General features: G+C 40.0%; 1 protein-coding gene across 5 annotated transcripts in view; it reads left to right on the plus strand.

The window, feature by feature from the left end:
* FNDC3B (fibronectin type III domain containing 3B) overlaps window positions 1–21,220 on the plus strand; it is a 361,399-nt gene that overhangs the window by 168,295 nt on the left and 171,884 nt on the right. For all 5 annotated transcript variants that reach the window (XM_001165324.8, XM_016942296.3, XM_063807331.1 and 2 more), the window contains one exon: window positions 19,110–19,186. In XM_001165324.8, the coding sequence (XP_001165324.1) occupies window positions 19,110–19,186 (77 nt within the window). The remainder of the gene's footprint in view (window positions 1–19,109; window positions 19,187–21,220) is intronic.

Here is a 21,220-nt window from a genome sequence, read left to right on the forward strand (position 1 = left end):
TGGTGAAACCCCGTCTCTACTAAAAATACAAAATTAGCTGGGCATGGTGGCACATGCCTGTAATCCCAGCTACTTGGGAGGCTGAGGCAGGAGAATCACTTGAATCGGAGAGAAGGAGGTTGCAGTGAGCCGAGATTGCACCACTGCACTCCGGCCTGGGCAACAAGAGCAAAACTCCACCTCAAAAACTAAAAAGATAATTTAGTAAAATTAAAGGGTTGAAGTGTAGCTTAGTAAAACCTTAGCCTTGGCAATGCTTTCTCCAGTCTTTAGAGGGAAGATTTGTTTTTAATTTCCTTGTAAATTTTATTCTATAAAGTCCATGCTGGACAGCAGATTTGATGATTAAGATCTGAACCTTTATTTTTTTCTTTCCTATAGCTGACATTAGTAAGAATATAATATATTGTGATATGAGCACCTGGGAAAGAAAAACCGAAGGTGTGATGAAGCACAAATTAAAGGAATCTGACATTTTCCCCCAACTCCTGGGGAACAATAGTAGTTTGAACTTTAATTTACTGTGCAGTTAGAGCAATTTAATAGATTAGGTGGACATGCTGTGTACTGTCAGAAATGGCTTTTTCAAAACATGAATAATAATACATATATTTATTTTGAGCCCTTCTCATATAGCCTTCTCCCAGAGGTTGAGCAGGTTAGGGGGCATGAGTATATCGAGAACAAATGGAGAAGACTGAATGTGTAGTTTTAGTGGACAATATGGTTTATTTTTATTATTTATTTTTAAAGTTGGTATATAATCGTTGTACATATTGTTGGAGTACATGTGATATTTTGATACCTGTATACCATGTGTAATGATCAAATTCAGTTACTGTTGAGTTATCATCACACAGGATCCTTCGGGTGTCGCTTCGCCAGCCAGAAACCTCTGGCCGGCGGCGCCTCTGCTTGAGTTTTGCTCGTGCCTTCTGGGCTTCTTCTGCCCACTTGGCCCGGCAGGCTGTGCTCAGCTTGCACCACCGGCCAGGATCCTCCCCTGCCAAGGGTGCGCCAGTCACGGAGCGGTGAGGGGTGTCTAAATGATTGAGCACAGGGTCCGGCCACTGTGCACAGCTAGGCATTCTGGCTGCTGCGGTGGGGTGGGCAGCTCCATGCACCAGCATAGGTGCTGGCTCCGTGCAAGGCTGTGACTGGACCAGACATACCACAAGCTGCGGGTACCAGTGTCTGGATGAGGGGAACACAGTGGCGCCTGAAAGCTTGGAGATGCCAGGAACCACAGAGCCCCAAAGAGGGTGTTACAGCGTGTCACAGCCCTGGCTCCGGGAGCCCTGAGTTCTGGGCTCTCAGTAGGGCCACACCTCTTCTCTCCTCATTGCCTACAGTGCGCAGTGAGCGGGGGTGGGGGTGGGGGTCGTGTTTCAGCCTGTTTGTGTTACAGCTCTTTCAGTCATGCTTGCCTCTGGCTCCTGGGCTGGTCCAGCACCACCACTGCTTCCTGTTGCATGAGGTGGCTGCCTAGTGCTGGCAGAGGGCGGGAGGGCTGTAGTGTTACAGCCCCTTTAGCTGCCGCCCACAGCTGGGCAAGCTGGCCAGGAAAGTGTTACAGCTCCTTTCGTTCCTGCTGTTTGGTGGGTCTCGAGTTTTTCTTCCACATCCAGGAAGAATGAAGTTACACAGGCAACTGGAGGGTGAGCAAGGCCGAGAGGAGCTTTATTGAGCAACAGAACAGCTCTCAGTGGAGAGGAGACCCAAAGTGGTTAGCACCTATCCACAGACAGGTGACGAGTCGCTGAGTCTGGGGGTTTTTATGGGCTCAGAAGGGAGGGCATGTGTGCTGATTGGTCCATGGGCGGCCACAGGCGGGCCTGGAAAAAGCACCATCCGATTATCCAAAAGGCATCAAGGAAGTTCTCACTCCCAGTAGCCGACTCCACCCAGAACTGGCAGCCTCGACCATAGGCTTCAGGCCCTCCCTGGCTTAAAGGTGGAGTTTCACCAGGGACCTGCCCCTTCCTGCCTAGGAAACTGTCTGCCTCCCACCACTATCAATATGCCATCCATGGCACCCAGGCTGTCCGGCCCGAGGGGCACCTGCAGGCCCGCACTGAACTGCCCTCAGCCCCTTGGCCTCCTTCCCATGCTCATTGGTGCCCAACGTCTGGAGGGAGTCCAGGCAGCAGGGGGCTGACATGTCAGTGCTGCCCTGAGCACACACACATCCGGCTGGCTCGCAACAGTGCCCAGGCTCAGCCACAACTGTTTTCCGACTGGAGTGGGTGCCAGGGACAGGGAGAGGCCGGCCAGGGAGTGGAAGCAGGCACTTCTGAGCCTGCGGGAGCGCAGGGATGCCTGGGTCCAGAGCTGCAGCTGGGTGGCTGCAGCTGTGCCCAGGGACGCAGGCTCCCACCCTGCCAACTTGGTAGGGCACAGGGTTCCCACCGGGATCACCTGTTCCCAGCCCCCGCCAGCTCCACGAAGCCACCCCCCACTCCTCCATGCAGCTGGCATCTTTGCAGTGGCTGCTCCACGTGGGCTACCACGGCTATCATTATGATATGTTTTGATAAAACAGATCATTGGATTTTTCTTAAGAGTTCTGCATTTTTCCTTAATTTTCTTTTTTTGTTTTCCTTTTTTGAAACGGGGTCTGTTTCACTCAGGTTGGGGTGCAGTGGCAAAATCATAGTCCTGGGCCCACACAATCCTTCCAATCCTTCCACTTCAGCCTCCCAAGTATGCTGGGACTACAAGTGTGTGACATCATGTCTGGCTAATTTTTTATTTTTAAAACTTTTTTAGAGATGAGAATCTCACTTCTTTTTTTGCCCACGCTGTTCTCAAACTCCTGACATCAAGTAATCCTCCCTCCTCAGCCTCCCGAGTGTCTGAGATTATAGGTGTGAGTTACCGTGCCTGGCAAAATCTGCACTTTTGTAGTATTTTGTTTTAGTTAAACTTTTCAGCCAAGTGCAAAAAAATGAAAAGATTTGCACATGAATATGCAAACAGGTATGACTGTTGAGAAGAATAAGCTAAGGTTTTAGGGAAGCAAATATTCTTTTTTCTGGCTCAAGTGAGAGAATTAGCTCAGCTTAGAAGTTACTTGCTTTTTGGATGTGTTATTTGGATGTGTTACTCGGATGTGTTACCCATATATAGAATCATTAAATCATTATTTTTATACACATTCTTAGTGAGTTGAGATTTTGCTGCTGACACATTTGCAGAAGTTGGGATTGAAAATTAGAGTTTCTTGTTCAATGCTTTACTACTCTGCTGTTCCAGAAACCTTTAAGTTAAAGTAACAGATTAAAATATTTCATATGAAGAGAACTTTATGATTTCATATGACAATATACACACACTGAAAAACATAAAACTTTAAATATTTTAATGATTGCAAAGAGTATAACATAAAAATGACTCATAACATAAATGTAAAAACGTAGGTTTTTAAGTAGTGAGTACAGTGCTGATTGGAATACTAAGGATTTCAATAACCTAGTGTAATTCAGGATGAAGAAACAGAAATCATGACCTTCTTCAGATTTGAACTTGGCGGGATCCTGTTTGCAGGCTCTGCCTGTCTCTGCAGTGGGTTGAGTTCCTCATTGGTCCACTGACCCTGGTGTAGGGAAGAGGTTGACTGGACCTATTTCTGAATTTGGCTGTCAGTAGCCCAGGGTTATAATGATTTCCCACACCTTGGACATACAGAAAATGATAAAATATAATGTTTTTAGAACCTGATTTTGCAAAGGGGCATAGATAAGGTAGATTGTTAGAAGGACCCAAGGGGAATGGTTGGAAGGCATGTCATAGAAGGAGAAGATAAAGAAAGCCCAGATGATTTTTGCCCGTAGAAGAGGAGGGCTGATGGGATTCAACTGCCTAAGTTTGTATCTAAATCTTGTTTTATGGAATTGAGGTTACATTTTGTTTGTATGGCTCCTAAGAACAGAATTCAGATTTCTGCCTTTGAAAAAGGGGAAACCCTTTACCAATTAGGATTATTAAAAAATGGAATTTCTCTGCATTTTGAGATAGTAAACTCTACATTGAAGTATTCTGCTACTTGTTAGAAATTTTGTTCAAAACTTCAAGCATTAAATGGGGAATTGGTCTGGATGACTGTTAAGATCCCCAAGAGAATTCCAATTCTTTGATCTTAGCTCTCAATTAAAGATGTTTATAAATGTTTTATCAGCTGTTCTACCTACTTCCTTATTCTTAGATGTATACTATTTCATATTAAACGATCACCAGGGACCATTAATCATATAAATAAACAGCAATAATTGCATAGACTGATTCTTCATAGAGTGCTTATTATCCTATATTATATAAAATCCTGTGATCATTTTGTTGTTGCCGTGGAAGTAAAACAGTGGTTGCTTTATTATGACTAAAGCTGGGGGACTATTTTTAGCCAAATTATAGTCATCTTTGCCAGCTGAAGCATATTCAATTAAATATCCATTAATAGGATAAAGTTTATGGAACTCTGCTAATGACTCTTTTTCCTTCTTTACTTTTAAACATTGTGATGAAATTAAAACTTAAGCTAATTGGACTCAAGGTAACTACAAATGAGATGTGCTTCAAGGATCTTGAATGAGCCTGTTTTTTTCTACCTTCTATTTATTTTTTACCGCGTTCTTTCCAAGTCATTCTTCTGAACTGGTCCATAGCACATCTGCATCAAAACCAGTGATCAGGGATGGCCTGAGGAAGTTGGGCTGCTTGTGGGGAAAAGCAGACTCTGAAGGCCTGGAAATCTACATTTTCAAAAAGGCCTAGAAATTTTGACGTAACACATTTGAGGACGATAGCAGGAAGAATTTAGAAATTGTCAACTAACACCTGTTTTCTAGAATCTGCAAGCACAGACCTACGTGACACCAGTACCACCCAGCATATTACTCTAGAAGGAAGCACAGAAATTATCAGGTTTCTTCTCTTTTACTTTGTATCATGAACAATTAAGTAACTTGCCCAGGGCCATACAGACTGAATCCCATATCTCCACTGAGCCATTTGGTTTTGATGGGGATGGACTGAAGAGAAGAACTTTAAAAAATACTATTGGAAAGCTGAAATGGACCAGTGACCAGCCTCTGGATTCCTGTGATGATTTGTATCAGTTACCGTTTTGAATATCATGCATATGCTATGGTCACAGATCTCTTAATGTATCACGAGGACAGCTGGAAAACAATTCAGTTGAGATTAATTGGGTCCATGTATTTTCTGGTTGTGGCTTTTCTGCCTTGTTTGTAGTTTACACACCAATCCGTGAAATTATTTCCTTCCTTTTTCTTTTTCTTCCATGTTAGGTATCTGTCTGGTTCCTCCCTTCTTTTTCAAAGAGAGGATCAGCTTTCTGCCCCAGATCCTTCTTTCTCCTTGTCTGTTCTCCACTTGATTTTAGTAACATTTCTGTGCAGACAGCCTATCAGACCTGACCTCAGATCTGTGGCCAGAAAATTTTTACTCAAATACTTTGACAGTGTTTTACTCATTTAAAAGTGAATGTGATCCCTAGACAAGTATGAGGCCGAAGGTGCGTCTCATTGGACCTCAGGCCATGTGAGCATACGCACATGGGAACATGGGGATTCTTTTACAGTTAAAGTCATGGGGAAGACAAGTCATAAACCACAGTGGTTTCTCAAAGGCAGTGATAGAGATAAGGTGATGAAGAAACTCCTATCTTCTCAGTATTCACAGTTTTGTCTGAGTAGGGATGTCTGGAAAAAGGAGGAGTATAATCCTAAAGTTTTGCCTTGAAGGGATTTATGAGTTGCTCATATTTATATATCATGCGTATCATTTGTTTGTGCTCATACTCTTGCTTAACCATTGATAGTACTATATGCAAAACTCCCCATTTTGATGTAGTCTTGTTTTTAGTGATGACCTGGTAATTTTGCCTTCTCCCCATTCTTACCTATCCTAATACGGCCTCGTTTTTTTAGCCTTTCCAGATTAGCAAACCCCAAAGGCTTAGTAGTTGTTTTGAGGAGCTAACTTTAAAATGTATCTGTTCTTGTTGCTTTTTCAGCTCAGGATAAACAGCAGTGAATCAGTTAGGAGACCTTTCTGGTAGCCTGTTACCCCAAATGTAGACCCTCGATTTTGATTTGTCTCAGGCCCCCTTAGTAGTAGATGAAGGGTTGGTTTTTGAAAGTGAAATTGTAGCTTGTTTAGTAAAAATTGCTTGTTTCTGTGGAGGCAATGTGCCAAAATTAGAAGCATCTATGGTGCAGCCATAAAGCAGTCTGGTGCCTCTCAAACAATAACTTTGTCAGTTCATTTTTATGGCTGAGAAAATAGCAGTCTAGGTGACCAACTTTCCCACAATTGCTTGGGGGTGTTTACTGACTGCCCTTGATCGGACGCCAAACACTTCAGAGGTAAGAGAGCCTAACCTATTTGTAGTTGTTGTTTACCCTCAGCCCTTAGCCTGCCCTTTGTTTTTCACTTACAAACAAAAGAGTAAAAGCAACAGGCTGGTCTGTAAGAACTCTCATTTACTTTCCGGGCGCCTTCTGTGTGGTTCAGGTAAGGCAGAGACTGGAACTATATACATCAAACTAATCATCTCACAGCCCATTATTAGGTCCCAGCTGCCGGACAACTTAGAGGATTTTTATTAACAATCAAGACACTTTTGTAAAGTTAAGTTAATTTTTGGAGATTGCTGGTCCCTTCCAGCCTGACACTGAAGTGATGATGAGTGAGTGAGCAGCCTTCTAGATTGGCAAGAAAGTGGCATCAGGTAGATAAGCTATGACTCTGTGTTTTATGGAATATTTGGTTCATTTTTTTTTTTTTCCATTGAGCAGCCTTCTAGATTGGCAAGAAAGTGGCATCAGGTAGATAAACTATGACTCTGTGTTTATGGAATATTTGGTTCATTTTTTTTTCCATTTCCATAATCACTTTTGATTTTCCTTAGTAGTTCTAGTCCATACATCCTGGACATTTCTCTCTTGCCTTTGGATTTTAAGTGCATGAGTTAAAAGAACTAAGCTAGTAAACCACGTTAGGATGTTGTCAATAAAATGCCCTTACAATGTTGTCAAAGACTTTGCTTTATGGCAGGCACTCTTGCAGGGGCAATGGAAGAGCCAACCCTGAGAGTAGTTAAAAGGGATCTTCTGTGGTTTGCTTTGTAAGCCTCACTAAAGCAACAATAATTGAAATCCCTGAAATATATTGAGTAATGATATGTTGGTAAAGCAATACATGATTATTACTTGTCATACAGCTTTCAGGTTGGTGATGTGTTTCATGTTCTTTCATTTGTAACAGATGAATAATGTAAAACAGAACTTGTGAGGAGTACAATGACATTTTGTTGTCTGGTTAATAATTTCAGCACTATTTGCAAAATTGCCCTGCTACAGCATGACCTAGGAATTGTAAAGTGGAACACAAATAAAATAGGAAATGTGTATTTGCCCATGAGTTCTTCATGGACTTGTTATAAAAACACTTGTTTGCTGTCCTGTCTTTTGCTCACTTCTCTGTCCCCACTGGGAGAAGAGGGCCTTGTGGCCAGGCAAATGGGATGGAAGTGGGGGTACATGGAGGAAGCGTAGACAAGGTTTTATTCATCTCTGTTCCCTTTCATAACTCTTCCTAAGAGCAGAGAAAGCTGGTGAGAAAATGACAGGCAACCCTGTTAAAAGACTCGGAGGCTGGGCGTGGTGGCTCACGCCTGTTATCCCAGCACTTTGGAAGGCTGAGGTGAGTGGATCACCTGAGGTCAAGAGTTCGAGACCAGCCTGACCAACATGGTGAAACCCTGTCTCTACTAAAAATACAAAAATTAGCTTGGCATGGTGGCAGACACCTGTAATCCCAGCTACTCGGGAGGCTGAGGCAGGAGAATTACTTAAACCCAGGAGGCAGAGGTAGCAGTGAGCCGAGATTGTGCCACTGCAGTCCAGCCTGGACTCGGGGCCAGTGCAGCAAATAAATTCTGCCCCGTTCCTGCTGAGACCTCCCTTAGTTGCTCTGCTTGCATCGACTTTTAATGAGCAATCTTTCTGATTCTTTTCTCTACAAAATGAGTAAACTTTAACATCTTAGTCTGCATTTTACCTCGGGGCATTTAAAATTTAAATAGCCTTGTTCTGATAAGCAGAATAGGGGTAATTTTTTACCCTCAACAAGTTTGTCTAGAGGATACCTAGGAGTCATGCTCACCTGTTCCTATTCACCTCTCCTGGGAAAACTCCATCTTGAGTTTGTTATTAGCTGAAATGCTAATAGATCCTCTTCACGCTGTGTGAGAAAGTCCGAGGGCGTCTCGGATGCCCTTCATGTGCCAAAGAGAGAAAATGCTGGGATGGTTTGCTTTTAAAGGTTTTGAAATGAAGCGCTCGATGCTCTGGTGATGCCTTTGTTTTAATTTTGCTGTTGATATTTGCAGGGACTTTACTTGTTAAATATCAGAAGCCTTTTCTCAGTATTATTGAGTTGTATTTGTATAATTCTTTAGGGCTTTAATGTTTACGGGGTCCTGGTTTAAGTATAAATAAGCCTATCTTTGGATTACCTGCCATTCCAAACCTGACATTAAAGATCAAAACAAAGAAAGATGGGATCTTAGTATTCATTTAAATAAGTTTAACTGGCTGGGCACAGTAACTCACACCTGTAATCTCTGCCCTTTGGGAGGCTGAGGTGGGAGGATCGCTTGAGGCCAGGAGTTCAAGGCCAGCCTGAGCAACATTGTGAGACCACATCTCTACAAAAAAATACAAAAACCAGCTGCACATGTAGTGGCTTGCCTGTAGTCCCAGCTACTCAGCTACTCAGGCTGTGGTGAGAGGATCGCTTGACCCCAGGAGGTTGAGGCTGCGTTGAGCTGTGATCATGCCATTGCACTGCAGCCTGGGTGGCAGAGCGAGACCCTGTCTCAAAATAAATAAATAAGTTTAAATGATAAGGCAATCCTGAATGTTGTTTATTTGTAGCCTAAGTAAATTATGTTTCAAATTGGGGCAAGGTGATAAAGTTTAACTTGAAGAGCAGAGTCCTGAGACCCTGGGAGATTCAGCTTCACCATCAGTCTGGATGTATGGAACCCACTGTTTTTTGTTTTTCCAAAGATAATTTCTTGGACCTTTTCTCAGAGGTCTTCTACCTAACTCTTCAATTATTTCTGTTGCTAGATCAGACTTTCACCAAATGCTCATGCTGCTTGAGTTGTCTGGGCTATATGCCTGACTCCATGCTGAGATACACAGAAACCTCAGGCCAAAAGCTGGGTCTCCCCGTCCCCCACATGGTTCTGTGCACCTGTGCATTACTCATTCCGCATGCCATTCTCTCCATAATTAAGAACAGAAATGCTTGTTCTCTTCAATGTCATTGTGTCCTTGGCATCCTGCACAAGGTCTGGCAGTTACATTGGGTTCAACAAAAGTTTGTTGAACTGAACAAAGCAACAACCAAGGGTTCTAAAAACTGGAGTTGAAGGTTATATTACAAGCCTGTCTCCTGGTACCTGATGTCTTTGACAGTCTTAAAGCTTGCATTTCTGTAGCCCTGAATTTAAATCAAGTTCTTTTTGAAACCATGTTAGGTCATCATGCCTGCTGTGAATGGATTCACCAACTTTCTGTACCATTCATTGCTAGTCACTGAATTTTGAATATTCTTCCCCCACCCACTCTAAGGATAATTGTTATTGTCCAGCTCCAGAGTTCCTTGCCTCTAATGAAACAATTGCTGCTGCTTTATGCAGTAGTTTGTTGTTTATGTGTGTGTTATAAAATCTTCTGTGTGACTTTCAATTCCTTACATCATCTTGCACAATGAATGTTGATTGAATTTAATAAAACATAAGCTAACAAAAGTATAGCATTATGTATTTACACAGTAAGTGTATAGGGTTTTTTTTAAAAAACCATTTAAGCCTAAAAACAACTTGGTAAAGTAACTAATTGGGTAGATACCTCAATTTCAATGAAATTGAGGAAAATTGGGATTTAAGAAGCTCGTCTTATGTGAGAATTAAACCCCAGTCTTTCTATTCCTGATGCCCTTAAAACAGCTAAGTAACAAAACAAGTTCAAAGAGGAATGTTTGAAAGAAAAGACTTGAATTTCAAATTGGCAAGACAGAATTGTTCACTAACGCTGGCCTTGTGATTTGAAATGGCCAAGTGAGAAGATGGTGGCTACCCTTATTTAACAATTCTGTCAGCAACTCAGTTTTGGTTCTTGGTAGTGATATACGCTAAGATTTTAGCAGGAAAATTTAGTCATTGAGCAATTTGTTCTTTTGGTCACTTGCTCCTTTTAAAGACAATGACTGGGCCAGACTAGAAATTCTTGAAATAAAGCCAATGCCAGAGAAACGGAGAAGATCGACTTTCAGGAAAAAAAAAAAAAGGGCTGGTCCTTTGATTTAGAGCTGTCTGAGGACATCCCGAAAGCTGGCACACCTAACTTTCCAAGATTTCCTAGAAATTGGTGAAGCAGGACAGGTAATTTTGGGAGACACAGAGGACTAGGGTTGGGGGGAGTAGACAGCTATGACAAAGCAGCCACCCTTACCTTGTTCTTTTTATTTTCTTATTTTTTAATAACCATAATTAGGTTATCGTGAAGATACTACATTTTCAAGAGGAGGATACTCTTGCCAAGCTATAAGATGGAAAGATACCTTAGGAGAAAGAATGTGAAGAGTAAAAAAACTCACTTGCTCATCTAAGAAACTGTGTAACTCATTTGGCCTCTGTGGTGAATGATAACACCGTGTGAACCTCTTTCTTCACATGGTATTTTTCTTCTACTGGGGCAGTGTGAAAGTTGTTAAGATATTATTCATCGAGGCACAGTGCTAGGTACTTAATATGCATTACATCTTCCAGTCCTGCAACAACCCTTGAAATGAGCAGCTGTCATCCCTTTTGGTAGGCCAGTAAAGTGTTGATCAGAGAGTTTTAAGTAATTTGCCCCAAGGTCACGCTAGAACGTGCTGGAGTCCAGGTGCAAACTCAAGCCTCTTTAGCGCCTTCCTGCCCTGTTTCCTCTCTGGCTGGATGCCTTTGGGAAGAAGTAGTCACAGGTTGGAGAGACCAGTATGCCTTCCATCATTTTACCTGAGCCAGAGGAAGTGCCATCAGTACCTAGCTTCTGTGTGAAAATAACACCTTGAAAGAAGACGAGTTTGCCAGCAGCAGTTTAAGGAACAAGAGATCTTGCTTTCAAAGGAAAGTGAAATTAGAAAAACAAGAAGAACAGAGTTCTTGTCCCTGTTGTTTCATCTCTTGCCTGCTCTTTCCTGGGCTGGTCAGCTTGCTTCTGGGCCTCAGTCTGTTTATTTGTAAAGCTGTGAGACTTCTACTATATCCTAAGGGCCTTTGACCTCCTCAGTTCTGCAATTACTAACGTTTCCACAAGATAGTAATCTTTTTAAATCTTGTAAAATTTAGACAGTGCCTGAAATGCCTCCTTGTGTTTATTTGTTTATATGTCTGTATCCCCATGCAGTTGCTTGTGGATAGAGAATGCACCTCTTGGCCTTTGCATAGCACAGTGTCTAGAAATAGTGTCCTTACAAATATGAATGTATGTGGAATGAAAATGTGCTCTCAGAGATTTATATGCAGTTGCTGTTTTGTAGCTTGTTAGTAACCCCAGTTTTACTACCTTATCTTTCTTTGGTTATTTGCATAATTTTTCAATTCTTTTTTTGTTAAGGTGAAATGCATAAAACAGAAAATTAACTCATTAAGTAAATACACCTATTCACAATGTTATGCAACCACTACCTCTGTTTCCAAAACGTTTTTCATCACCCCAAAAAGCTGTACCCATTGAGCGGAAGCTCCTCAGTCCTGCAAACCTTCCACCCACCCTCCTGCCTCAGCCTTTGGCAACCACCAATCTGAGTTCTGTTTCTGTAGATTTATTTATTCTGAATATTTCATGTAAGTGGAATCACACAATATGGGTGATCTTTTGGGTCTGATCCTAATGCTTTCAAGCTTTATCAGCATTGTAGCTTGTCTTAGTGCTTCATTCCTTTTTATGGTGGAGTAGTATTCTATGGTTTGTACACATTTTATCCATCCTTCTCCTGATGGACATTTCAGCTCTCTCTATCTTTTGAGTATTGTGAACGTGAACTCATGTACAGGCTGCTGTGAACATGCCTGTAGATGTGTTTGTTTATGTGTTTGCAATTCTCTTGGATATATTACTTTCAATGGCAAAAAACACAGTTACTTTTGCACCAACCTAATACAACTAAAAGTGGAATTGGTGGGTCATAAGGTAATTTTACATTTAACTTTTTGAGGAAGTGGTACAGTTTTCCACAGTTTCTGTTTTACTTCCCACCAGCAGTGTACAAGTTTCCAATTTCTCCACAACTTTGCCAACACTTGTTATTTTCTCTCTCTGTGTGTGTGTGTGTGTGTGTGTGTCTTTTAATAGCCATCCTAGTGTGTGTGAAGTGGTATCTCATCATGGTTTTGATTTGTATTTTCCTCATGACTAATGATGTTGAGCATCTTCTTATGTGTGTGCATGTGTTTGTGTGTTGGCTATTTACATATATCTTTGGAGAAATGTCTATTCAATTGCTTTAGCCATTTTTAAGTAGGGTTGTTTGTCTTTTTGTTGAGTTGTGAGAGTTCTTCATATATTCTGGATACAAGTCCCTTATCAAATATGATTTGTAAATATTTTTCCCATTCTATAGGATGTATTTTCATTTTCCTAGTTATGTCTTTTGATGCACAAAAGTTTCTAATTTTGATGAAGTTCATTTTATCTGTCTTTTGTTGCTTGTACTTTTGGTGTCTGTAGGTCTGTTGCCAAATGCAGTGTCATGAAGATTTACTTCTGTTTTCTTCTAAGAGTTTTATTTTTTTTAAGCTTCTATAAGTAGGTCTATGATCCGTTTTGAGTTGATTTTTGTATATGATATGAGATAGGGGTCCAAGTTCATTCTTTTTGTCTATTTGGAGTCCCTGGAATTTTGATAGGATTACATTGACTCTAGATCACTTTGAGTATTATTGCTAGCTTAATAATAAATCTTCCATGGCTGGGTGTGGTGGCTCATGCCTGTAATCCCAGTACTTTGGAGGCCGAGGAATATCACTTGAGCCCCAGGAGTTTGAGATCAGCCTGGGCAATATAGTGAGACTCTGGCTCTATTAAAAAAAATAAATAAATCTTCTTTTTCATGCTACTATTTAGCAATGTTTTGTAGTTTCAGTATACAAACCATTCACTCCATTGATTAAATTTATCCCCAGGTATTTTATTCTTTTGGATGCTGTTATGATTGGAATTGTTTTCTTAATTTTCTGATTGTTCATTCCTGGTGTGTAGAAACACAATTGGCTTTTTTGTGCAGATATTATACCTTGCAGCTTTACTGAATTTGTGTGCTAGCTCTAGTAATTTTTTTTGTGGGATCTTTGAGATTTTCTATATGTTGGGATATGTCATATGTGAGTAGATAAGTTTTACTTCTTCCAATTTGGATGCCTTTCTTTTTCTTGCCTAATTGTTCTGGCTAGAACTTCCAGTACAATGTTGAATCTCAGTGATGAAAGTGGACATCCTTGTCTAGTTCCTGTTGTTGGTGGAAAGTCTGGTTCTTATAGTCTTCTGCCTCATGAAGTCAGAGCTTATCAAAGCATGGTCCCTAGACAGCAGCATCCATACCACCTGGGACCTTGTTAGAAATACTCATTCTTGGGGGTTCCCTCTAAACTTTCTGATTCTGACACTGTGCGAAGTGGGGCCTAGCAATTTGTATTTTAAGAAACGCTCTAGATGATGTGGATGCACACTGAAGTTGAAGAACCACTGCAGCAGAGTTCGAATTTCTTTAAAGTTAGCATCTGTGCTTTATTTTCTTTGTCTTCCTTTTAGTTCCCTTGTGGGATTAATCAGTGTTGAATAATTAAAAAAAAAAAAAAGAATGTCAAGGCTAACCAAAGTGCCTACATTATCTCTTAGCTTGTGTAAGAGTCTTGAGTCACCATGAATGATTACAGATTCATCATTAGACATTTATGAGATTCATCAGAAGACCTCACATTTTGTATGCAGTCTTAGACCCATTGCAAACAGCTTAAATGTACTTGTATTTAGACCATTTGTTCTGATAATTACTTTCACCATTATTATCTGTTTACCTACTAGCTGTGGCCTTATGGCTACTTCTGCCAGCAAGAATTTCTGTTCCTCAGCTATTTAAAAAGACTGAAGGGTCACTTTTATAGGATAAATTAGATTTTATCACATCATTATTTCATCTTTGCCTTATTTTCTCATTAGTTTTATCTTGCTATGTTGTGATGTCAACTCCTTTACATCCTTTTTGAGCAAGATGATATTTAAATCAATTAGGAAAAAATGTGATCTATTGCAGCTAATGGCTATTGTTGAAAAACAGCCGTTTAGACACACAAGTACCAGTTTATAGACAAGCACAATAATTCTATGAATTCATTACCAGATTATAGACAAGCACATGAATACTCAGATGATAAAAATACCATTTAAAAGTGCCTGAAATTATAGTATAATTGATTAGTTTATAGCTGATCTTTTTCTAAGACTTGTTTAAATGATGATTTGTACCCTGGATTCCCAGTTTCCACCATTTCAGACTTCCAAACTTTATTTGTAATTCACCTAATCAGTCTAGTTCTGTCTGCTCCCAGAATGGGTGAATGTTGTGAAGATAGCATCTGAGATGTGTGAGCTCTAGGTGGGCAGTTCCCAACCTTTTTGGCACCAGGGACCGGTTTTGTGGAAGACAATTTTTCCACGGATTGGGGGTGAGGGGGGCTGTTTCAGAATGAAACTGTTCCACCTCAGATCATCAGGCATTAGTTAGATTCTCATAAGGAGCACACAGCCTAGATCCCTCTTCACGATAGGGTTCGCTGCTGATTAGGAATCTAATGCCGCTGCTGATCTGACAGGAGGCAGAGCTCAGGCAGTAATGCTCGCTTGCCCACTGTTCATCTCCTGCTGTGCAGCCCATTTCCTAACCGGCCACAAACCAATAGTGGTCCGTGGCCTGGGGATTGGGCGCCCCTGCTCTTGGGGATCCCTGGTAGCAGGGAAGAAACAGAGGATGAGGCAGAATGATCTTGCAGCCTTGGTGGAGGCTCAGGAGCTCTCCAAGAGCTTGTGTGGTCCTAAGAATACAATGTTGCTGGTCTTTCCTTTTGTCTCTTTGATGTGTGAATACTGTCATACAATCATTGCATTATTGAATAATAAAGCGGCTCTCCAACCTTTCTGGTTCAAGGTTTAAGTAAATGAAAAATCAATTCATTAACAATTGCTAGCAGACTTTTAGGAACTTTTCGAAGAGAAATTAGTGTTTTAATTAGGGAAAGATTACAATAATATTGGGCATTCTCAAACACAGTTCAGCAGAGATAGTAAACTCACAGATTGGGAAATAAATGTTTAGGAAGACAATAACTTCTTTTCATACCACTATGGTGAATGAGATTTTATTTTGCTAGCTTTTAAACTCCAAATTGCCTATAGATGCAATGGTTTATTTCAGAAAGTAGAGGAACTTGGGGTTCTAAGGCAAGGTGGAGTTTTGGAAACTATTAGTGCATATTTTTAAATGTCCTTTGAAATAGTTTTGATGACAGTGACAAAAGGGGGAACAAGCATGTTAAAGTCATTTGGCTACTCTTGAAATCAAGACTGTGAAGAAAACCTTTTCTAGCTGTAAATCACATGCTTGTCCTACATTCTTTAAAGCATTTTACACAAATGACTTTAACAGTTTTAGGGGTCATGCCTGGGGTTAAGAGACTATTTGCATGGTATACGTTTTGGTGATTAAAAAGCAATACTTTATTGAGATGGTAGCACCTCTGTTCACACTCTGTACTGTGAAACATTTTATTTTTACCTAATGAGGAAGGATTGTTCCCTAAGTCAATGTTGTATCAAGTGTATACTTGTTGATTTTATGTTGCATGGGTGTGGACTATTAAAAAGCTTTACTACTTGTAATAGTAACAAAAAAAAAATTTAAAAAGCAATCAAAACTATCTATAAAATTATAAAAAGCATTGTAAAGAATAATGATAACTAGTAACATTTTGATGAGTGATTATTGTGCCATGCACTGCTCTAAGCGCTTTTGCGCGTAATGAATTTAATCTTTAAACCTGACCATATGAAGTAAGAATTGTTATTCTCACTTATGACTATTAGGAAGTAAGGTTCAGAAAGGCTAAGTGAATTGTTCAAGGTCACGCAACCAGTGTGAATAGTGAGCTGGGGAATAAAACCAGGCAGATCACACTCTTAACATCTGCTCCATTGAGCTGTGTACATCAGCCCTTGAATTTCACAGATACTGCTCAGGATGGGGCAGACATCATTGTTTATGATTTATTTTTAATGAGTCAATTCAAATACAAATATTAAGTAAATACACAACTCTCTCGTTGGCTGTGTCAAAAATGCTGAAGCTGACAAGAAAAATGGATTTGGAAACCAAAGCCTTCAGCGATTGGTGGATGTATTTGTTTAAATTATACTTAAGAATTAAATGGGGTCATGCAATGATCGATTTTTATGCCATTCTCTTCTTTTGCTTTAAATTATTGCCAATGTGTTAGCATGTGAGAGACTGCTGTGTTTACTTTTTACAGTTACAGAGATGATCAGATAGTTTAGTGATTTGGTATATTATCCATGAATTTGGATTGAACGGTTGGCATTTGGAATGTTAGATAAATAGTATACAAATTTTCTTCCCTGCTCCTGTTTTTTTTCCTATTTCACAGACTTGTTCATATGCTCACCAGTGTCCCTGTCCCTTTCCCCCTGCTGAGTCCTCTCCTGTGAAGTGGTCATAACACTGGTTGTACTGTGAAGTGAAAGATGCATTGTGTGCACGTTTAAATGCAGCACTGGATGGCAGGATCTGCCTTTTACCAAATAAAGTGTTGTATTTCTCTTGGTTTTTGTTCCAGCTGAGCAATTTTCATTGCCGACAGCACAACATACATTAGGATAAAGCAAATAAACAATGCAAGGCACTTGGAGCCAGGAAGTCGCATCTCAGACTAGAAACACATAGTTTCCTATTGACATTTGGGAGGTGGGCTGCTAACTAGGCGAGCCAGCCACCTAATAGAAAATCAGTGGCCATGAGGTTCTTGCACTTCTAGGGAAACCATTTATTTAATCATTAGATCTTTGAAAGGTGTCTGAAGTTGATTTTGATGTAACAACAGCCAGTTTCTTTGTAATTAAATATTAACTCAAAACTATGTCTTGGGTAACTGTTAACCTTGCCATTTGTTGTTTGCCTTAGACATGTAATTAACATTCATTGAATTTAATTTGTTGTTGTTCACGTCTTTTGTTAACTCATACACAATTACTTGTGTTCTGTTTTTAAAAACTTTTTTGGGAAGACAGGGTCTTGCTCTGTGCGCAGGCTGGAGTGTGGTGGCTTGATCTGGACTCACTGCAGCCTCGACCTCCTGGGCTCAAGCCATCCTCCCACCTGAGCCTTCCAAGTAGCTAGGACCACAGGCGCGCACCACCATGCCTAGCTAATTTTTTATTTTTTGTAGAGATGGGATCTCGCTATGTTGCCCAGGCTGGTCTCAAACTCCTGGGCTCAAGTGAGCCACAGTGCTGAGCCTTGTCTTCTGGTTTGTTGAAGCAGTAAGTCAGACAATATTTGCCACAATAATGTCTGTCAATTGTTTGTGGCTGGCCATAAAAACTCCAGCATCACATTCATCTGAAGGACACTGCTAATGAAGGCCACTCATTTTGCTGTTGTCATCCACCTTATTGTATCTCAGGACATCCAGCTTAATCTTTTTCTATTATGTTTATTCTTCTTGGGAGTGGTATGACTACTTCTATGAAGTCCCAACACAAGATGAAGAGCGGACTCATTTTGAATGTGTAGTTAGAGTATGTTCATCTTTCAGTTGCTTGCCAGCAAAGATCAGTCTCTGTTGATCAGGAGAAATTCCTTCTTTATTCTGGATCTTGGCCTTTGGATTTTCTGTTGTGTCCACGGGTTCAACCTTGAGAGTGGTGCTCTTCCTGTAAGGACTTTTATGAAAATCTGCCTGTTGGTTGTGGTTCCATCCCAGATGGTGGATCAGAAAACTGAATTTCCTATTTTGAAACAAATTTCTTGTTAATTTAATGCTTTACTTTGAAATAATCCATGTAAATTTGGCATACATATTTTTAATAGTTCCTTATTTTAAAATATGATCTAGACCTGGCACGGTGGCTCACAGCTGTAATCCCAGCACTTTGGGAGGCCAAGGCAGGCGGGTCTTGAGGTCAGGAGTTCAAGACCAGCCTGGCCAACACAGTGAAACCCGTCTCTACTAAAAATACAAAAATTAGCTGGGCGTGGTGGCGGGCACCTGTAATTCCAGCTACTCGGGGGGCTGAGGCAGGATAATCGCTTGAACCTGGGAGGCAGAGGTTGCAGTGAGCCGAGATCACGCCATTATACTCCAGCCTTGGCGACAAGAGCGAAACTCTGTCTCAAAAAAAAAAAAAAAAAAAAATGTATTCTTTCCCTCTGCCTTATTCAGTTGGTTTGGAATAATTTAAGGATTTCTTCTATTTCAAATTATGGCATATTACAGTAATTTATTAAAAATAATCTAACTGAAAATCATAAATGCAAAGTCTATAGGAGCTTTCTAAACCAGAATAAAAAATAATTTTATAATTGATTTGTTTAAATATTGATTAATTATGCATTCTTTTAAAGGCCAAATAAAAAGAAAGAAACTTTTTGCCCCACTCTGTTACACTACTACTAACTGAGCAATCTTGGTTTATGGAACTTGAGGTTTTGGGAATCATTAAATATTTATAAAGATACTTATAGTTTTGGGTTTTTTGTTTGTTTTCTTTGAGTTGTGTAGCTGGAGAATTCCTTTTCATTCATGGTTTCAGGTTTAGCTTTAAGGCAATATATACCAACTTTTGAAGAGCAAATTGTCAAAGTGATTAATTATCTTCAGTTTGGATAGTACATTGAAAACATTAATTATTTTGAATAATGTATGTTTCTTCAGCTATTAACATCTGACTTATCTCTTTTAGGACCTGCTGAAGTTCCCATGATGTCACCCAATGGATCCATTCCTCCCATTCATGTGCCTCCAGGTTATATCTCACAGGTAATCCATTTGATGGACTTCTCTACTCACTATGGACACTGTCGTTGCTCCAACAGAATATATGTTGAGGCTTCAAAGCCATATTCCAGGAGTTAATTTAGGTACCGTAGTGCTAGGTTTGCCATCATTTTGTGGCACCACATGGCGTTTCTTGTGTCTTGCCACTTGACGTACCAGAGAACCAGAGAAAAGGAGACACAGAAGGCCTACTAGACTGTCCTCTGCCAAGTGGGGTTTTTATATTTGATTGTTTGGTTGTGATTTCTTTATGGAGTCTCCTGCTTTAGACATTTCCTTCCACCTGTAATACAACTTTCTGGAAGAAAATTCATAGATGTAGTTAGTTAACGTATTAAAGGAGACATAGCTCACATAAACAGGGCCTACCTTCTGTTACAGAAGGAAAAAAATGGAGTTCAATTGCTCCACGATGTGGCAAAACCTGGGCTTGGTGAGTTATTGAGTATGATGTGAGAACTTGGCTGTTTGCACTTAAATTTCTCTGAGCTTTGGTTTTCTAAGTAAAATGATGGTAATAGCAATCTCAGAGATCTGTGGGAAGGGTAAAAAAGCTTTAAAGGATGAAGTTATGTTCCTGTGCGTGAATAAAGTATAAAATGTTCTGCATGGCTGGAACATTGTGGACATCTGTATATACTTTAGTTTTTGTCCTAGCCTCAGCACAATATGCAAATCTTCTGTTTCTGCATAGCTACCTTTCCAAATACCTAACAAACTATTTTTCTATCTTTCTGCCTTTTTTGTTCTTCCTACTTAGCATAAAAGGAAAAATATTTACCATTTTACTATCCAGAGATGATAATCACTCTGCTAACATGTTTTTGATTATATCCTTTCAGATGGATTTTTCTTTTCTCTACTCTTTCTCTGTCTCTCAGCCTCTGCTTTTAAAGTGGTTTAAAATATGTAATTTTCAGTTTTTAATGATTCTGCTAGGGCAAAAAATTGGCAGCTACATAGGAAAGTTGCTGAAGCGGAGGCAGGAATCAAAGATTTATCCTTCTCTGATATAAAAACTTACCCATTTTTTCAAGTGTAAGGCATATTGCAGCCACTATAATTTCATTTTTTTCCATCATTTTTTTTTATGTGAGCCAATTTGACTTTATTTATTTCTTACTGACTGACTGACTTACTTACTTACTTACATAGCCAGATTGCTGGCCAGTTTTCCTGCTGTTGCAAATAAATGACTTACTTTACACAAGTCTTTGTAAGTAAGAATCACTGGAGGGAGAAAGGGGTGTAGAACAGGCTCTTCCAGCAGGGACACCAGATGATGGATCACATTCACATCAGCCGTCAGTTAATAGAAAAGAACAGGGAATGTAGAATCCCATTATGTCTCCTGCTCATGTATTTTGAGGAAGCATTTCATTCCATTGAATAGAGTACAGTTCTCACCATTGCGACAGCAAAAATAACAACTCCTTTTATGCTAAAGGTCCATTTAAGAAATACCAGTTAAAAATTGAACATTCTAACGGAGAGAAGCTTCAGTGTGCTTTTTCTTACTAGTATTATTGCTGTGATTACATTAAATGCAAAAATATTTATTGCATGTACTAGGAAAAGTGGAGAATTTTTGACTTGGATATAGTTCGGATTCTGGAAAACTTCTGTAGAAAATCCAAATAGAGTAAAAGTAGAGCTGTACACTCGCTTATATGAAACTGATGATGGAAGCATGTTGATGCTCTTTCCCGGCTGACAGGTATGGCAGAATATGCTAGACAATATTGGAAGGATAGTTAAAATGGAATAATTTGAATTGAAAAAGGGAAAGAAGCAGTCTGTAAGGCATGTGAATGACTAACTTCATTTCAATTGGGCTCCTTGACCAGAAGATGGGTGCAAAGTTAAATGACCTTCCGTGATAGTATTATATCTTTTATGACACGTTACAGTAGAGTATCTGAAAAAGATTGTTAATATGAAGAAAATAGAATTGAGAAGCCAACAGGATGTGTACACAACATCTTCTTTAACGCTGGCAGTACACACACTTCAATG

Source organism: Pan troglodytes, chromosome 2 (genome assembly GCF_028858775.2).
Source record: "Pan troglodytes isolate AG18354 chromosome 2, NHGRI_mPanTro3-v2.0_pri, whole genome shotgun sequence".
NCBI lineage: Eukaryota > Metazoa > Chordata > Mammalia > Primates > Hominidae > Pan > Pan troglodytes.